At 41.7% G+C, this 17301-nt stretch overlaps 1 protein-coding gene across 2 annotated transcripts in view; it reads right to left on the bottom strand.

Annotated features, from left to right (window-relative positions):
* Positions 1–2898: 2898 nt before the first annotated feature.
* Positions 2899–17301, bottom strand: part of GTF2F1 (general transcription factor IIF subunit 1) — a 16243-nt gene continuing 1840 nt past the window's right edge. For both annotated transcript variants that reach the window (XM_089486588.1, XM_089486595.1), the window contains exons 3-14: positions 16047–16093; positions 15853–15925; positions 13813–14006; positions 12679–12849; positions 11063–11244; positions 10450–10594; positions 9909–9970; positions 9091–9210; positions 8452–8525; positions 6671–6809; positions 5591–5723; positions 2899–4176 (exon numbers count right to left, since the gene is read on the bottom strand). In XM_089486588.1, coding sequence (XP_089342714.1) covers positions 3972–4176; positions 5591–5723; positions 6671–6809; positions 8452–8525; positions 9091–9210; positions 9909–9970; positions 10450–10594; positions 11063–11244; positions 12679–12849; positions 13813–14006; positions 15853–15925; positions 16047–16093 — 1545 coding nt within the window. In that variant the 3' untranslated portion in view covers positions 2899–3971. The remainder of the gene's footprint in view (positions 4177–5590; positions 5724–6670; positions 6810–8451; positions 8526–9090; positions 9211–9908; positions 9971–10449; positions 10595–11062; positions 11245–12678; positions 12850–13812; positions 14007–15852; positions 15926–16046; positions 16094–17301) is intronic.

Below are 17301 nucleotides of genomic sequence, written 5' to 3'. Positions count from 1 at the left end.
AGAGCAGTAAAAGAGGGAATAGTTTTGACTTGAAATGGCTACTTATGCCAAAGGCAAGGTGGTTATATTTTAGAAGTCAAGGATTCCTTTGTAGCTCAAGGGAGCAACCATCCTCCTTTCTTCATCCATCTTCAGTCTATATGGGATTTTCCCTGGAGCATCTGTACTTTGGCCAACTCATCACTTTTACAAACTGAATTATTTTTATGTAACAGCCAGTATGGTGTAGTGGCTTGAGCGTTGGCCTTCCCAGGCTGACCTCCTAATAGAACAGAACTATTTGTCCATCCAAACCTGCCCCTCCCCCCATGCCACTCCTGTTTTAATTGTTTTAAATAATGTTATTGTTTATCATATGGTTTTATTGTTATGATTTATATGTGAAGGTAGGAGGGTTGGGGAGTTTAAGGGAACATTTATCACTGATTATATATTTTGTATTTGAACTTTGCTGTTACCCGCCTCGATCCTCAAAAAGGGAAAGGTGGGATATAAATAATAATAATAATAATAATAATTATTATTATTGTTAATCAGGGTGACCAGGGTTCCAATCCCCACTTGGCCATGGGAATTCACAGGGTGACCTTAGGCAACTTACACTCACTCAGCCTCAGAGGAAGGCGAAGGCAAATCCCCCATGAGCAAATCTTGCCAAGAAAACCCCTTGATAGGTTCATCTTAGGGTTGTCATAAATCGGAAACAACAGCAACAAAAGATTACACATCCACTAAAGCAGTGGTTCCCAACCTGTGGGTCAGGACCCCTTTGGGGGTCAAATGACCCTTTCATGGGGGTCACCTAAGGCCATTGGAAAACACCTATTTAATTACAGTTATGAAGTAGCAACGAAAATAATTTCATGGGTTTGGGTCACCACAACATGAGGAACTGTATTAAAGGGTCGCGGCATTAGGAAGGTTGGGAACCACTGCACTAAAGCATTCAGTCCTGTTGCTTCTGCAAAATTGTATTACCTTCCTCCCTCTTGTGGTATCCTACAAATGAACTCTGAGGATTTTGGAAATAATCTGGAGCAGTGTTTGAATATCATGCCAGTCTGTGGTGAGAGACTGTCACAATTATGATAGTTTGGATATATAATTACACTACTGGATGTGGCCAAAGCAAACCTGTGTATTGCATGTATATAATTATACATGTTTTTAAAGGTTCTCACACATGTTTATTCTGTCATTACTGTATTCCTCCAGGCATTGTAAAATATTCAAAACAATTCCAACAAAGGAAGGCTCTTGGGAGTTTATTTTTGATTTTAGCAGACAGAGAGGACGTTCTCAAGCCTCGTCACACTACACAGTTTTAGCATTGTGATTCAATTTTATCTGGCATGGTTATATCCTACAGGATCCTGGGATTTGCAGTTTATTCAAATCTCAGGTTGAATTTTCATCCAGGGAGCTCTTTCAGTCCCTCTGACCAAACTACAAATTCCAGGATTGCATAGGCAATTAAAATGCAATTAAAATTGTATTGCAGTTAAAATGGGATCATAGTGCTACTACTTGTGTAGTGAAAGAATGCTTAATGTTTCGGATCTCTGGGTGTCAGCAAATAGGTATGGGTACAACTCAGAAAGAGAGCCAGTGTGGTGTAGTGGTTTGAGTGTTGAGTCAGAAGACCAGGGTTCAATTCCCAACTTGGCCATGAAACCCACTGGGTAACTTTGGGCAAGTCACATGCTCTCAGCCTCAGGGGAAGGCAACGGCAAACTTCCTCTGAAGAAATCCTGCAAAGATAACCCCATTACAGGGTCATCATAAGTTGGAAATGACTTGAAGGTAACAATAACAAAACAATTTGGAAAAGGGTAATGAGATATAGAATCATTAACATGCATCAGGGTCTATGGGGCTTTTTCACCCTAGGTAAAGGTTTCCCCTTGACAAGATTGTCTGGTTGTGACTACACAATTATAATACTATGATTCTACTTTATCTGTCACAGTTCCATCCTGTGAGTTGCAGTTTAGGGAGGGACCTTTAAGAGTTCTCAGCCAGAGAGCTCTAGCATTCCACCAAACTACAAACAGCAGGATTCCATAGGCTGCTGCCATGATAGGTACTGTGGAATTATGGTGTCGTCATTATGTGGTGCGAAGGTTTAGGCAGTTCTGTAAATCCAAGGGGTGGGAGGCTTTTGTCAAGTAAAATAATATGTTGGAGTATGTGGGTGGTGTTACCCAATCCAACAACTGTGCTCCTTGTGTGTTTACACACACAAGTGCGCACAGTCCAGTGTGAATTGATTCCAACAGTTACCCTCAACTTGTAGCTGGAGGCAATGGCTTCTGAGACTCTATGAAGGTTATGGCTCAGATACCAATTTTCCAAACCAAATTGGCCAAGCAAAGAAATATGAGAAAACAACTCCCAAAACATTTTGACAGTATGGTGCTTACTTTGAAAATCCATTAAAAATATAACTGTGAAGATTATTAGTTGGGTGAAGGAAAAAAAAAACCACCAATTACAATATGCCAGGAATCACAGAGACACTGCTGGAAAAAGACTGAACGGAGACACAGGCCAGTAAAGTCAACTGGGATTCTGAGAGATCAGAACTCTTTTATCTACCCCCACCATACAACCTCCTGACAAAGGTATTACAAAATATATGTCACACTATGATACTCACAAAAGTATGTGCCTTAGAAAGGCAGCTATGAGCATTGCAACATCTGGACAGATGGCCTCTTAAAAAGGAGAGTAGAGCCTGCTACAGACACTGGCAAGAAGTGGATTACTTACATAATTCCTTGCAGATGTTGTTCCTGGCATAAAATATGCCAGCTGTCAAAATCTTCATTTAGTTACACATTTGAAATTAAAATATGCATCTTTTAACTGTTTGAAACAGCAGCATGGCGCTTAAACTGTATTTACAAGTTTATTGTTTCTATTGTATTGCATTTTTGGGAACACTGCTCAAGAAGGCATCATCTGTAATAACTGGACATGTAGTCAAGAAGCGCAATCCTACAGCCCTCGGCCAACACATACACATGTTTATGCTCATTTTGACCTGTCCCAAGTTGTGCCCAAAGATGACACCTTTGCTGCATCCAGGTCAATTTCAGACATAAAACTCTGCACCATAAACATGATGTATGTCACAAGATTGCAAAGCTGGCATCTGAGTAAATTATTTTCTTCCCACTATCATACCTTTCCCTCAGCTCAGCTTTCTATTTTGCAATTACTCCCACCCAAAATAAAAACAAACAAACAAACTGAAAACAATTCAGCAGCTATTGCTACTCAAAAGACTAAGGACTTGTTTCCATCTTTTCTAGGGACTGAAATTATCAGCTTAAAAATATAAATAAGCTAATATTTCTATGTTATTTTATGAAATTCTTAGCTTACATATAACAGTGAGCCAACATTTTTGTTATTGCAGATGAAAAACTGCATGAATTCAGCCAGAGGAAACAATGTTACAGCAGGTTGTTCAGAAACATACCTTTTCTCTGTTGGCCAGGCTGTACAGTTTTAGATTTCATTAAAATATTACATGGAAAATAATTTATGAGCCAGCTTTCTCTGAATCTTTGTGCTTCTGATCAAAGGTAACAAGGAAAGAAGAGAGCAGGTTGCAAACAGTTAGTGGAAAAAAGTGTTTTTTTCTTACTGAGCTTTGCTAGCACAGGAATCAATACAGGGGAAAGGTTATAAAAGACATTCCCCTGTTTATTTCCAAAAATGGCAGCATGTCATTTGCGAATCTTCCTGATATGAAAACTATCCCTCCAGTTAGAGAGGTCATATTTTCTTTGCCCCACTGTAGGCTGGGTCGATCTTCTGCCCTCATCCACCATCCACAATCTGAAGGGCACAAAAGGCTTTGCTCCTGACTCCCCACGTCTTCCAGATAAATGCACGGGGCTCAGAGCTGCCCAGCTGGATGGCAGGAGCTAAAGGCCAGTTTGTATCTGGACTCAACATCATCATTCTTTGAGGAAAAAGTGCATCTTATCATTGATGTTTTTACGCTCAGGGTTGAGGCGCTTAAGGATCTGGGCCAGCACATTGACCGTCTGCTCACTGCTCAGACCTGTCTTCTTGGTTTGAAACTTCTTCAACAGATCTTTTGTGGTCATGGGCTTGCGGGTCAAATAGCGGCGAACAGCATCCTCTGTAAGCTGTACATCACTGCAAGGAAAGGAAGATGGATGAGAAGCTGCAGCTTTATGTGAGAAGCCTGGACAAATGCTCACAAGGGAGGACAGTCATTTATTTCCCACCAACAGAGTTGACTTTCATAGTCAGTGTCAGTATTGTCTTAATACCCCTACCCTGGTTTATACCCACATGTGAAAAAGGAAATCTGGGAAGCATAAATGTTACTTCTAAACTTTGCCAAAAACTCCACACACCCAGACCTTGAACTGAGGAACATATGATGCTCCCTATGTTGACAGATTGTTCCTCTTAAATCCCTCAGTGTTGACTCTGCTAGTTAGATATGATAGGAGTTGCAGGTCATCAACATTTAGAGGTCACGAGTTCCCTGCCTGAAGCTTTGCAGAGAGCCAGCATGGTGTTGTGACTTTGGTGCTGGACTGGGATCTTGGAGAGCAGGGTTCAAATCCCTACTCAACCATGGAAGCACACTGGGTGGCCTTGAGCAAGCCACACTCTCTCAGCCACAGAGGATGGTTATGGCAAACCTGCCTCTGAAGAAACTTGCCAAGAAAAGCCCATAATAAGTTTGCCCTAAGGTCACCCTAAATCAGAAATCATGTGAAAACACACAACAGCAACAACAAAGCTTTGGAGCACTTGGCTCCTGGATAACAACAATTAGCAGGTATGTTGTTTATTGTTTTATTGGTACATTGCCCTGAACTCTCACAATGAAGGACAGAATATAACTATAAATATAATTTTCAAAAACAGCAGCAGCAGCAGCTTGGTTTCACTGAGAAATCCGTATGATGTCAGGAATCCGTACACAAGCCATGTATATGTTTCTTTGTTACGTGCCTTAAAGCTGATTCTGACTTATGGTGATTCTATACCAGGTTTTCTTGGCAAGTTTTATCCAGAGGACTTTCCCACTGCCCTTACAAGCTAAGAGAGTGTGACTTGCCCAAGATTACACAGTGGGCATCCGTGCCTAGGTGGAAGTTTGAACCCTGGTCTCCTAAAGTTCTAGTACAACTATTATACCCACACTGCAATTTTTGCCTGTCACACCCGCCTGCCACTCTTATCACTGGCTATAAGGAGGCAGTGGTGACAAGGGTACCTATGTCAGACAAATACTATTACTCTCATATTTCAGATGGGATGCAGTGACTGAAGCTGCCTGAAAGAGTGGCACAGCTCAGGTTGGGACATGAACTGAGAAATTCTTCTCTAAAATCTGGAGGCACTACATCAATTTCAAGCCAGACTTAATAAAGGTGCAAAGTTTTCTCAAAAACTCATCCACATTGTAGGGTCAAACCCACATTAAGCCCCCCCCCCCCCCCCCCCGTTGAACGTCTGCTTTCCATCCCCAATAGCCAAATCTACACTGAGCCATCATGTGGTTACAAGACCAAATGTTTCCTACACTTACCCACTGCTGGGTGTGGACTTGCCCGACTGTGGTTGGGGGGTGGATTTCCCAGAGGTCGTGATCGCCTGGGCCCCACTATCCAATTTCAGCCTTTTGGCAGCAGGGAGCTCACCGGAACCTGCTTGCCGTTTACCTGTTCCAAGGAAACAAAGTCAGCCAGTTTAAGGAATCTAATCCCCCAATGCATTACTGTTCCATCTCAAGGGCCCAGGCCCTGCCTCTTTATTGGCAGGGACAATCAAGGAAACAGGGTCTAATGTGTCAGACCTAATGGTCTACACTGCTCAGCACTGTCAACCCAGGCTGCAACTGTCTAGGATTTTAGGCAGGATTATTTCCCAGCCCTACCCAGGACTAAACCAGGAACCTTTTCCCTGCAGAGCATTTGCTCTGTCACTGATCTACAGTCCTTCTCTTCACCCATGAGGCTTCTTTTCATTGGTCTGATGGTCTGGTCTCCTTGCAGTTTTTCAGTTCTGAACAGCATTTTTATGACCAGTGTTAAATGAACTGAAACTGCCACCCCAAACAAACAAATTCCCCCTGGATGCAGAAAACATATGCTGATTTGCCACAATATTTCAATGTTTGCAGGATTTCGATTTTTCTTTTTAAATTCTTACTGAGGCAGTAGCCCAATGGAATTCACTGAAAAGGAAGAAGAGCATGAACCAAAGGCCATTAAGAGGTAGTGAAGGAGTGGGTCAAGCATCTTTGAAGGTTTACACAGGAGACCTCCTTGCTGAACCCTCTACAATACGAGTGGGCAACCTTTTGGCTTTCCAGAAGGTTTGGACTATAATACCCCCAATCCCCTCCCACTGGCCATGCTGTTTAAGGCCACCAGGAGCTGAAGTCTAAAACATCTGGAAGGTCAAAGGTTCTCCACCCCTGCTCCAGGGCCTTTTGAATATGCAGCTTAATTTTCAAAACACAGCTCTGCAGCTCTAAGGCATTTTCATGGGCTTTAAAAAGCAGACACCACCTTGCATTTTTCAAGAATAAGAATACATTTGTTTTTAGAATACCCTAACAGGCACAGAAAGTCAGAATCTGACATATGCCCACACTCTATCATACCTTGCTCCAGTTTGTTTGCTGCGGCCCGCAGTGTGGAGGAGGTACTGCTGGCATCCACCAAGGGTGTCCCTGGGCGGCTGTTCCCTTGTGAGCTGCTAGCAGAGCCCTTGCGCTCCTTCTTGGGAGGAGTCTTCTTTTTCTGTAAGGGCAGAAACCCAGGTTCAGCTAAGAGTCACACTGCCTATCAGGCTCTACTGTTCTCATGAAGAACTCTCTTGTACCCTGGGTAAAAATGTCTCTTTAACAGGAGCTGGCTAACAACTTTGAGACGCAGTAAGGAAAATGCTTTCTGCTTTCCACTTAAGACTCCAGAAGACAAAAACCAGAGTATGTGACCAGGTAGACTAGGAATGTTTCAAGTGGTAGTAGTTTCTGCAAACCAACTTCCAGGGCCGTTTTTAACTACAGACAAGGAAGTTAACAGAAAGCAAGGCCAAAGGTCTAAGAATTAACCCCTCCTCCATCCCCCCTAAAAAACTAGCTGGGACAAATACAATGAATATCAAGAGAATGCAAATTTACAGATCCCACAAAAGCAGAATCATGCTCACGATAACAATACCAGGCTGACCAGTCACAAAAACAGAAGTAATATTAGTCAAAAAAGTTTTACCTATGGAAAGCCTGCCTAAACTGCAACCACACTTGTGGCACAATTTGTCAAATCCCTTGCCTTTCTCACTTGCCCTGTCACTGAATTTGAACCCTCAAGGCAATTTAACACTATAAAGGAGAAAAAGTGATACAACATGTGTTTCTGGTGGGTAGCAGCCTCATGCAGGATCTGGCATTTAGTGGAAAACACTGGAGATGTAGATGTTATATCTTACTCTCCTCCATGCATCAATCCAGAACCGATTTACCAGTGACCAAGTCCATCTTAAAACAATGACAAAAGCAGTTTCTGCTATGAATGAAGGCTTTATATTAAGAAATCCTTGAATCGTAACATGATTGTGCTCAAAACAAAGCAAAACTGCAAGAGGTTTTTTTTTTTAATTAGAGCGTCCAAAGAGCAGGGTTATGAATCTTGTTGGACCGAAATTCTCAGCAGCCTTAGCCAGAATAGGCAAGAGTGAAGTATGCTGGGAATTATAATCCAGCATTATCTGGAGGGCTGCATGATTTCTATCCCTGCTATATATTGAAAGTTGTCAGTCAGCTGCATACAACATAGTCGAAGACAGAGACCTAGCCTAGACAAGAAACTAGAGGAAAGGAAAGGTGAAGGATGAGACTGGAGTGCTTCAAGCACAGTGGGGGGCAAAGGTTCTCCTTTTCCAGGACACGTCCTACATTTCAACCTTCTGTCCAGGAGCAATTTCAAAATGTTCTTCATTGTGAGCATGACCAAGAAGCATGAATTTATCTTTATATTAATGGTTTTGGTTTTTATTTTGTAATGTCCTACATTTTGCAGTGCCTTGTCTTTTTTTGCTGTTATGACATTTGGTCACCTTGTTCAAGGAGCAACTGGGGGATGGAAGGCTATTTTTAAAGCTCTCTTGAATATTAAAAATCCTTTGCAAATAAAAATGTTAGTCTATTAGTACATGAAGGAGAAAAGTTACAATCCCAACTACTTTTTGCTTATTCTCTGTAGTAGGAAGGAAGTGAATGCAGAAAAGTGTTTAAAAAACTACCTGCACTATGACTGTGAATGATAAATCCATTCTAGTACCTATGGAGGTCAGGCCTAAGCTGGGAATAGCATATATAGCATCTCCATACCAGAACGGAGCTCCAAACAATCCAGCCCTCCCAGCAATATATGGAATTACCGTCATAAAGAGTGCTGAAGATGCTTCACTATCAATGTCGCTGTCCTCAGATGTCTCAGATTCATCACTGCTGTCTGTAAAGCAGAGACAATCAATCAATCAATCAATCTGGGCTTTAGTATCTTTGGATCACTAGTACCTCTGCCTCAGGACATCAGACTGCCACTTACTCTACAGATCCTTGGAGAACATCTCCCCATCCCTGCTACTTCTAGACTGTTAATGCCCAAAATAAAGTATCAGACCTCACCTAAAGTTACAGGAAGACTAACTACGTTCCTTTGGTATCCATCTCTGAAAGCTCACTTTGAATTTAAATTCAGCACAAGGAAAGCAGAGTTCAACAACCTATCTAAAAATTGGCAAATGTGGATTTGAAAAAAATATTATTTATTCTTGTTGAGTTACCACGTAGAGAAGCTAAGAGGACATGAAGACCCTCCCTCAAACAGGCACTGCCCATACATATGCTAATACATCACTGTAGCCATAAGGAGTAGAACCTTTTCTTTTTAACCTTATACCATATTTTGCACATCTGTAAAGCTGGACCTCATGGAGCCCTGTTTTTTCTAAACCTGACATTTTTCCTTCCTAGACTTTTGGCATATTTGGTTTCAGTACCCCAACTGTTTTTACCTTTCTTCTTCTTCTTGTCCTGTGGCGTGGGGACCTTCTTCTCTTCTTCTTCCTCTTCCTTCTCCTCTGCAGGTTTCTCTTCCTCACTCTCTTCACTACTTTCGCTTGCTTCATCTATCCCTGCAAAATAGATAAATAAAATCAATGCAGGCAAGACACTGGCCACTAGCTTCTGAGCAAATGTTCCTTAAAAGCTTGCATGATTTAACCTTGACTTACAGAAGCTCATAGTGGCTCATCTTGGCCATTACAAAAGATCTGGTGTAGGTAAAAGAGTAACTATTCAGAGAAGGGTACAGGGCAGTCACTCAGCTGCTGTTGGCAACCATGTCTATTTCCCCCCATTTCTCTCTTGCCAATGTCCACTAAAAGGGAAATAATGGGCCTGGCAGATCCAGCTGAAGATGTTCCTATTCTTTATTTAACCTGCAATGCAAATGCAGTTCTGGGAAGGAAGGCTAGGATTTTTAATAAAGAATGCTCAGCAGTCTCAACAAGCTACAGTTCCCAGTATTCTTTGGAAGAAATCCTTGATACTTAAATAGGCATAAAATAACTATAGAGCTGCACTATATAATTATGTGAAATGAGAACAAAAAGGCAGAACATGACACAACTGCCTATGAACCTCAAAAACCAAGAACTACTAAACCATAAACAAGCATCATCCTACAAAGAAGTCAGACCAAGTAACTATTAGGGACATTTGTTTAAAAAATAGTATGTATCACCAAGCTTTTGGGTGGACCCCAACCTGCTCTCTCAATTTTAGGTTTGCTGACTCATATGAACACAGCTATTTCTATTTAATCACATACCTTTTGGGATGTCTTCTTCATTGGTTGTCTTGGGCTTGCCCACCACTTCCTCTACTGAACTACTGCAAGAGGACACAAAGATGACCCACATATGAGTGATATAAGACAACAGGGTAACCAGGTCCAGCCCTACCATGAGGCAAAGAGATGCATGTGCCTGTGAATATAGATACTGAGAGGTAGGGAGCTGGCAATGTTGGGTATGTTGTACAGCCCACACTGTCCCATATAAGCCAGCTTGCTTCCCTCAAATGCACAGAAAACTCTCTCTCATCACCACTGCTGACAAATTTCACAGCTGGTCTCCTCATCCAGTACATGGAACTGGAGGGATTATGGTAAGGGGAGATGCAACTTTCCTTTCTGGAAGCAAAATGTATTGGGTCAGCTCCAGTGGCAATATGAAGCACAGTAAGGAACATATAGAAACAACTGAGCAGTGGCAAGCAATACTGAAGAAAAAAGGGAAACAGCAGCAGCAGCTGCCCAACTAAACTTTCCCGTTGAGAAGAAGCTACTCCCCATCTATGATAGTGCTCACCTAGATCCATCAGACATATAGTCGACCTCCTGGCCCTCAAAGTCCCCATCATCACTATCTTCAAAGGCTTCATCATCTGATCCCTTCTTTTTCTTCTTCTTCTTGGTCAGAGGGGCCTTCTTCTTAGGTTTGGTTGGCTTTTCACCTAATAATGGAGAACAAGAAGCAAAAATCTCAAGACAATCTCCTGAAAGTGGAAGGCTACAGGTTTTGTCCGTCTCAGGCCTACAGGGAGGATCCTCTAGAAAGAAAGGAAACTCAGTGGACTTACCTTCCCTTTAGGGAGAGTGAAATGACCCCCACAGACAGCAAATTTGGGGTGTCAAAAATGGCAGTAAATATATTTATATTTTGACTGTAAGCCATGGGAAAAGGTACTTGTGGGATTTTCTGCCTCTGTGCTAAAATAATTTTGCTGGCTTTAAGTAGTATGAACCTAGATTCAGGTGGATGAGATGTGGGTCACCATTTTGCTGCTCCACCTCAGGCAGCAAAGTGTCTTGGGCTCAGGGGAGTCCATCCTAGAGCAAGCCACTGCCTCTGAAAAGTATGTCCAAGGGACCTGCTACAAGCTATCACACCACCACCCTCTTTCAGCCTCAGCTCTCCATACCGTCTGCATCGCTGAACTCGCTGTCATCTGAGCTCATCTCCAGGTCATCTTCCAGGTCATGGATTTTCAAATCACTGCCTTTCTTTTTTCCCTTCTTCTCTTTCTCCTCCTCTTCCTCTTCCCCTTGGTCCTTCAGCCGTCGTTGTTGCATGATGCTGAAGTGGTTCAGCACCTTGTTCCGTCTGCAAAAGAGGGAAAAGGGCTATTCTAAGCCAGACTGCCTGTTAAAGAGCCCAGCTTGAAAGGCAAAGCGCACCTGGCAGAGGCACATGCAAGAAAGCTTGTTAAAACCTTAAGGCGGCACACAGGCATACCAGGACACCCACATCTCTGTGAAGCTCTGACTTCAGAACACACATAGATAAAGGAGCTGAGACCAAGAAGATGACAACATGTAACTTCAGACCCTTCAGTGTAATCCAGGGCCCCAGCAGTGGGTATACAAACTAAGATTGAAAAAACTGAACTGCAGAGAAGAGTACAGCATATAGCCTAAAGACCAAGTCCCAGGTTGAAATCGCATCTTTTTCTTGTTCTAGACAGTCTTCTATCCCACGGTATGGGGAAACAACACTGATGCACATTCCAAGATTCTTTTACAGATTACTAAAATAATAAATGTGAAGGGCTTTCAATACTCTATAAAGTGTTCTCTAAATGCATGTCTTTACTGTCCTTGTGTCTGCCCAAGGGGATTTGAGCATATGTTCCTTGAACAGCCTCTCCCCTCCATGTCAGCAGCTTGAAACAGCATGGGAGTCCACTGTTCAAAGTAGAAAAGATCCTAATGGGTACATGTGAACCTCTGATTGCAATGAAATGGCATGGGAATCAGCCCTCAAATCTTGTGGGACTGCATCTCTTAGCATTCTTCATCATTGGTTGTGCCTGCTAGGGCTACTGGAACTTGCAGTACACCACCATCTGGAGAGTGACATGATTACCAACCCCGCACTAGAAGACATCTTTAGTGTCTGATTAACAGGCCGTTCCACACAACATAATTATTGTGCTATGATCCCATTTTAACTATCATGGTTCCATCCTACGTTACCTTGGGATCTGCAGTTTTGGGGTTTATTTAGAATCTTCTTAGCCAGAGAGCTTTAATGCTTCTGACCAAACTACAAGGATTCCATAGGATGCAATCGCAACAGTTAAAGTGGAATCATAGTGCTATATTCTGTAGTGAACTGAAAGCCAGGATCCATCACTCCACATGAGACTCTTCAAAGCTTTAGGGTGTCATGACTGGAATGAGTCAAAATATATATAACTGAGCTGAATTTCTGCTCTCCCCCAATCTATCCACATGTCCCTCTGTTGCGTCCTCTCTGGCATATTATTATTTGTAAGCTCTTGCAAATTGGGAGAAAAATCTTATTACTCTGTAAAATACTATGTACCGAAAGGCATCATAGAAGGGATACAACGTGACCACCAGATTGGAACTGAGATTCCACTAGGAGCTTGTCAAATGATTCCTGGTCAGCCTCAAATGAAGGGCCACATTGGTTCATAACAATTCCATGAAGTAGCTCTCATCATGCACAAGCCTTTCAGGCCTCCTTCCCTGTACCATAACTTGGGCGGGAACTAAGATTTTGTATGCTCACCTCTCCCATTCCTCCTCAGCTTCCTCTGCAGTTAATGTGCGGTGCTTGGCAATGGGTGTAAAATTATACCAGTTGTTAACTGGAAAGGCTTCAAAGGCACCATCTGGACACTGTGTGAAGATGTAGTAAGAGGTGTTTTCTGTCACACCACCCTTTTTCACACCTTTGAACCTGAGTGGAAAAAACAACAACAGGAGATTGCTTCAAGATTGAAAATAGGAGCACAATTAAAAGGCAAGATCTAAAGATTTTAGTTCCAGATCCAGAATTGAGCAAAATGGGATTAAGACACACATATAATAATCAATTTATTAACTGAGAATTCCCACTTGTAACACAAAATCTGCTACATTCTGCATGTTTTAATTTGTGTTTAAAATATTTTTCATTTTTAAGAGGCCTTGCAGCTGTTAAAATTAGAAAATCATACAATGGTTGCATGGGATCAGTTTTGCTTCCTGCTTAAAAAATCTCTGAATTCCAGGCTTTGGAACCTCTTCCTTAAGTTTGGAAATAGATGAACACATGCAAATTAAACAGCAACAAGCTTTAGTTCAGTGATGGAAATAATAAATAAATAAATTTGCAGGATTCCAGATGTTACTGAACTGCAACTCAGAGTATATTTCACCACCGACTATGTTAGCTAGGGCTACTGAGAGTTGTAGTCCAATAATATCTAGAGGACCACACAATTCCCATTGCTGATCTGCTTACATTTGATTAATTTATAAGAATCCATTTTAACACAGTGAGGGCAGGTTTAAACCAGACAAAGGCAAAGAATATTCTTTAAAGGACTGTTTTGGTTCAGGTATGATCCTTTATCAAGGTATAACCTAAATGTATTCAGCATGCTTCATTTCCCAATGAATGCTAGCTTTTGCCTAATATGTATTTATTATTTCCAACCAGTATGATGTAGTGGTTTGAGCATTGGATTAGGACTTGGGAGATGGGGTCAAATCCTTGCTCAGCCATGGAGTAGGTGACCTTGGGCAAGTCACACTCTCTCAGCCTCAGAGGAAGGCAAAGGCAAAACCCTTCTGAACAAACCTTGCCAAGACAACTTCATGATAAGTCAGAAAGGACTTGAAAGTACACAACAACTTGACAAAAGGCACCACTGCTCACTTGCGTCCAGCTTTGCCATTGACTTTCAGAATCCAGGGCTGGTCTTCTGGTTTAAACTCCTTCAGGATGATGCCATACTTCTTACGCCGTGCCTCCTCTCTCAGCTTGCGGTTGAACTCACTCCCGGCTCCTGACTCTGGCATCTCTTCTTCCTGGTAGATCTTCTTATTGCTGAGATCTCGTTCCATCTTTGCCTGTGGAGGAGCAGAAAAGAAAGTGCTAAGGCAGATCTTGGCATTGGTCCTGGTAAGCAGGGAATAATAACAGGTGCTTGAGCAGCCGCACCACATACATGCATGTCAGTGAAGCATTCTTTTCTACTCTTGGTTAGACCTTTTTGAACAGTGGCTGTTATATCATGGTGATAATCAGGACTAAGTTTTGGTTGAAGAAATGCAAAAAAACTATAGGAACAGCTTGGTTGTGCACAGTTATGAAGACCATGGATTTATCTACTGAGGAAATGTTTATGTGTGTTCCATTGAACACACTTTTCATACTCATTCCTGTGTTCCTCCTTGCACATTCTGTTCACTACCTGAGGCTCCACTCCAGACACCTTGGCTGTCTAAGACCAGGCAAGAAAAAACAAACAAGAAGCAGGGACTTTTCAGTTGTAGCACCACCTGATGGAACACTCTACCAGTAAAGATTCATCAAGTCCCAATATGATTTGATTTTAGATATTTGCCCAAAACTTGCTAGCAAGAAGGCCTTCAGCTGAAAACCCTTTCTCTTCATTAGAAATAAATTAAGATTGCTTTCTATTCATAGGGGTGGTGGTGGTGGTTGTGAGTTGTTAATTTTGAATTTCTTTTTGTTTTTCATCTTGGCAACTTCTGATTATTGCTGGATTTGTTATTATTATATTATCATTGCATTGATGTATGCTACTTTCAATTTCTCTTTTAAAAAATATGGCCTTGAAAATAAGGTAAGTAAGCAGATAGCCTACTTCTCAATGAAACAGGAAGCTGGTCTTTGGGCTACATAATACACTTCCATACAAAGATTAAAAATAAAAATCTTTGCACATAGAAAAGTAGCATAGCAATAGCATTTTAGCAATAGCATTTACATTTCTATACCACTTCACAATGAACTCAGCACTCTCTAAGTAGTTTACAATTGCCGCCAACAAGCTTGGTACTCATTTTACCAATTTATGAAAGGATGGATGGCTGAGTCAACCTGGAGCCCTCTGGGATCGAACTCACAACACTGTGGCTGCAATACTGGCATTTAATATCTGCACTACCAGGGCTCTTATTGAATTGGAAAACAGTTTCAAACTTCTGTTTATAGTAATTCCCCCTGACCCCAAACACAGAGGAGCATATAATCAAATTAACATCTACATCTAGCCTGAAATGGTACAGCTCAGTATTACCTATGAGATGTAGAATGTAGTAATGTTGGACTTCCCCGTACCCCCCCATACAGATAAAAATGATACAGCCTAACACAAAAGGTCAGATAGGGCAACCGACTGTTCCAAGTCACCCCTTGTAAGTTGACCCCAACTCCTATGGCTAGGACATTGTAGCACAACCAAAATATGCAGCAGAATAAACATGTTTCTCCGCTGGTTAGAGAGAGCACTGAATCTAGGATATGTACACAAGGCAACTAATGCTTCTTGGTTGATGCATTTGTTAATGTAACTTATCTCTACTCAATCCTCCCAAGAAAGTTTATGAATTTAAAACAAAATCAAATTCTCAGTATTTTCAGTAAAAGGCATACCCCAAATTCTCATTGTATTGGGAAAAGAAAGTAATTCTAAAATGCTTTCCTGAAAAGAGGTCATCAGTCTTCTTCAAAAATTGGGGAAGGCAGAAGCAAGCATATTTGACTTGAAGATGTACAAGGAAGGCCAATGCCAGAAAAATCCTGACTGATCTTTCCAACCAGTATGGTTTCTCAGGCTGATCTTATGCCCACATGGACTTCTATGAGCACAAGCTGTCTTTGCTCAGAGTTGCTATAAAAGATAATCAGCATGCAAAATGCAATCTACCACTGAGTGCAGGGTCCTACCTGGTGCCAGGTAGAAAAATTGACTTTGTCAGCAGCATTGAAGGCCATAATATTATATTTTTTGGAGGTATTTCTGTGGAAAGAGAAGAAGAAAGGAATGCATTATCTACAGTCTAGTTAATATTAAACTGAAAATTAATCACACTTAAATTGAGCAAAACCTGCTATAAAATAAAAAAAAATCTGGCACTTACTTGGGGACACGGACCACATATTCAGTTGCCGTCTGGCTGCTGGTCCCCTAAAGTAAAAAAAGAAAAGGGAAAAAAATTAGAGGAATTGCCACAGGTAAGAAAGAAAACAGAGAAGACTATCTGAATTGCCCCATAGTTCACATGACATTTTGTCTTTTTTTTGCAAAGCACAAAATTAAGCACAGACCACAGGAAATGTATATTGTTTATTCCAACTATCTTTCAAGAAATGAAATGTCAAAAGAAACAAGAAACTGTGAAACTGCAAAGAAAAATTAAGATCCTGTATAACCTAATATCCATGGTTAACCCACCTTCTGCTATGCCCTTCACAAAATGTAAGGTCAGCTACAGTATGGCCTGGACACACACTTTTTGCCAATATAAGAAACCTGAAGTTTCAAATATTGCTGCAATGTAGCAGTGCATTTCAGCTTTTTCCCAATGGGTTACTGAGATTGTGTTCATCACAGATTGTTGCTCATGCCGGCTAGCACTGATGGAAGCTGAAGTTCAAACATTTGATGCTCTCCAATTACCATCAGACAGAAATAATAGGATGTGAGGGGGAGGTGTAAGCATGTTCTGTTGGAGAGTACCCCAGTGGGACAATTAAACACTGTTATTTCTTACCACACTTAGGGAGAAGAGGGCTGGACACTGAGGACGTGTTTCATCAAGTTTTTATAATATGGAAGGAGCTGGATGCTGGCTCCAAATAGAGCTTCAGGAAAATACAACACAGGCCACCATTTGGAGAGCAACTTTGCCAAAGCTTGATAGAATGGGAGCTGCTCTTTCAGTTGCCCAGTGTTGGGGGCACAGCAAAGATGGATGGTGGGTGATCCAGATGGATTTCCAAGGGCAATGGTCTCAATTTGGGGCAATATCATAAAATGGGAAATAGCAGGCTATATAGCTGGCATGGCATACCAGTTTCAGTGTTGAACTATGACTTTGGAGACCAAGGTTTGATTTCCAGCTTGGCCATGAAACCCATTGGGTACCCTTGGGCAAGTCGCGTGGGCAATGGCAAACTCCTCTGAACAAATCTCGCCATGATAGGTTCACTTTAGGATTGCCCTAAGTTGGGAATGACTTAAAGGCACACACCACCAACAAGAAACAGCTTTTCAGTATTTGAGCTACTCCAGAATAGTAGGAACCTCTGGTGTGATTAAGGAAGGAATCAGGCCCTGGATCACACATTCAGTTCAGGCAACCTCTTGTCTTAATCCCACCATTATAGGAACTC

The sequence above is a fragment of the Sceloporus occidentalis genome, unplaced genomic scaffold, assembly GCF_023333645.1.
Source record: "Sceloporus occidentalis isolate IW3139 unplaced genomic scaffold, rSceOcc1.0.p SCAF_1, whole genome shotgun sequence".
NCBI classification, from domain to species: domain Eukaryota; kingdom Metazoa; phylum Chordata; class Lepidosauria; order Squamata; family Phrynosomatidae; genus Sceloporus; species Sceloporus occidentalis.
Note: the sequence above shows the minus strand (reverse complement) of the source record. Positions and strands in the feature narration are given on the sequence as shown.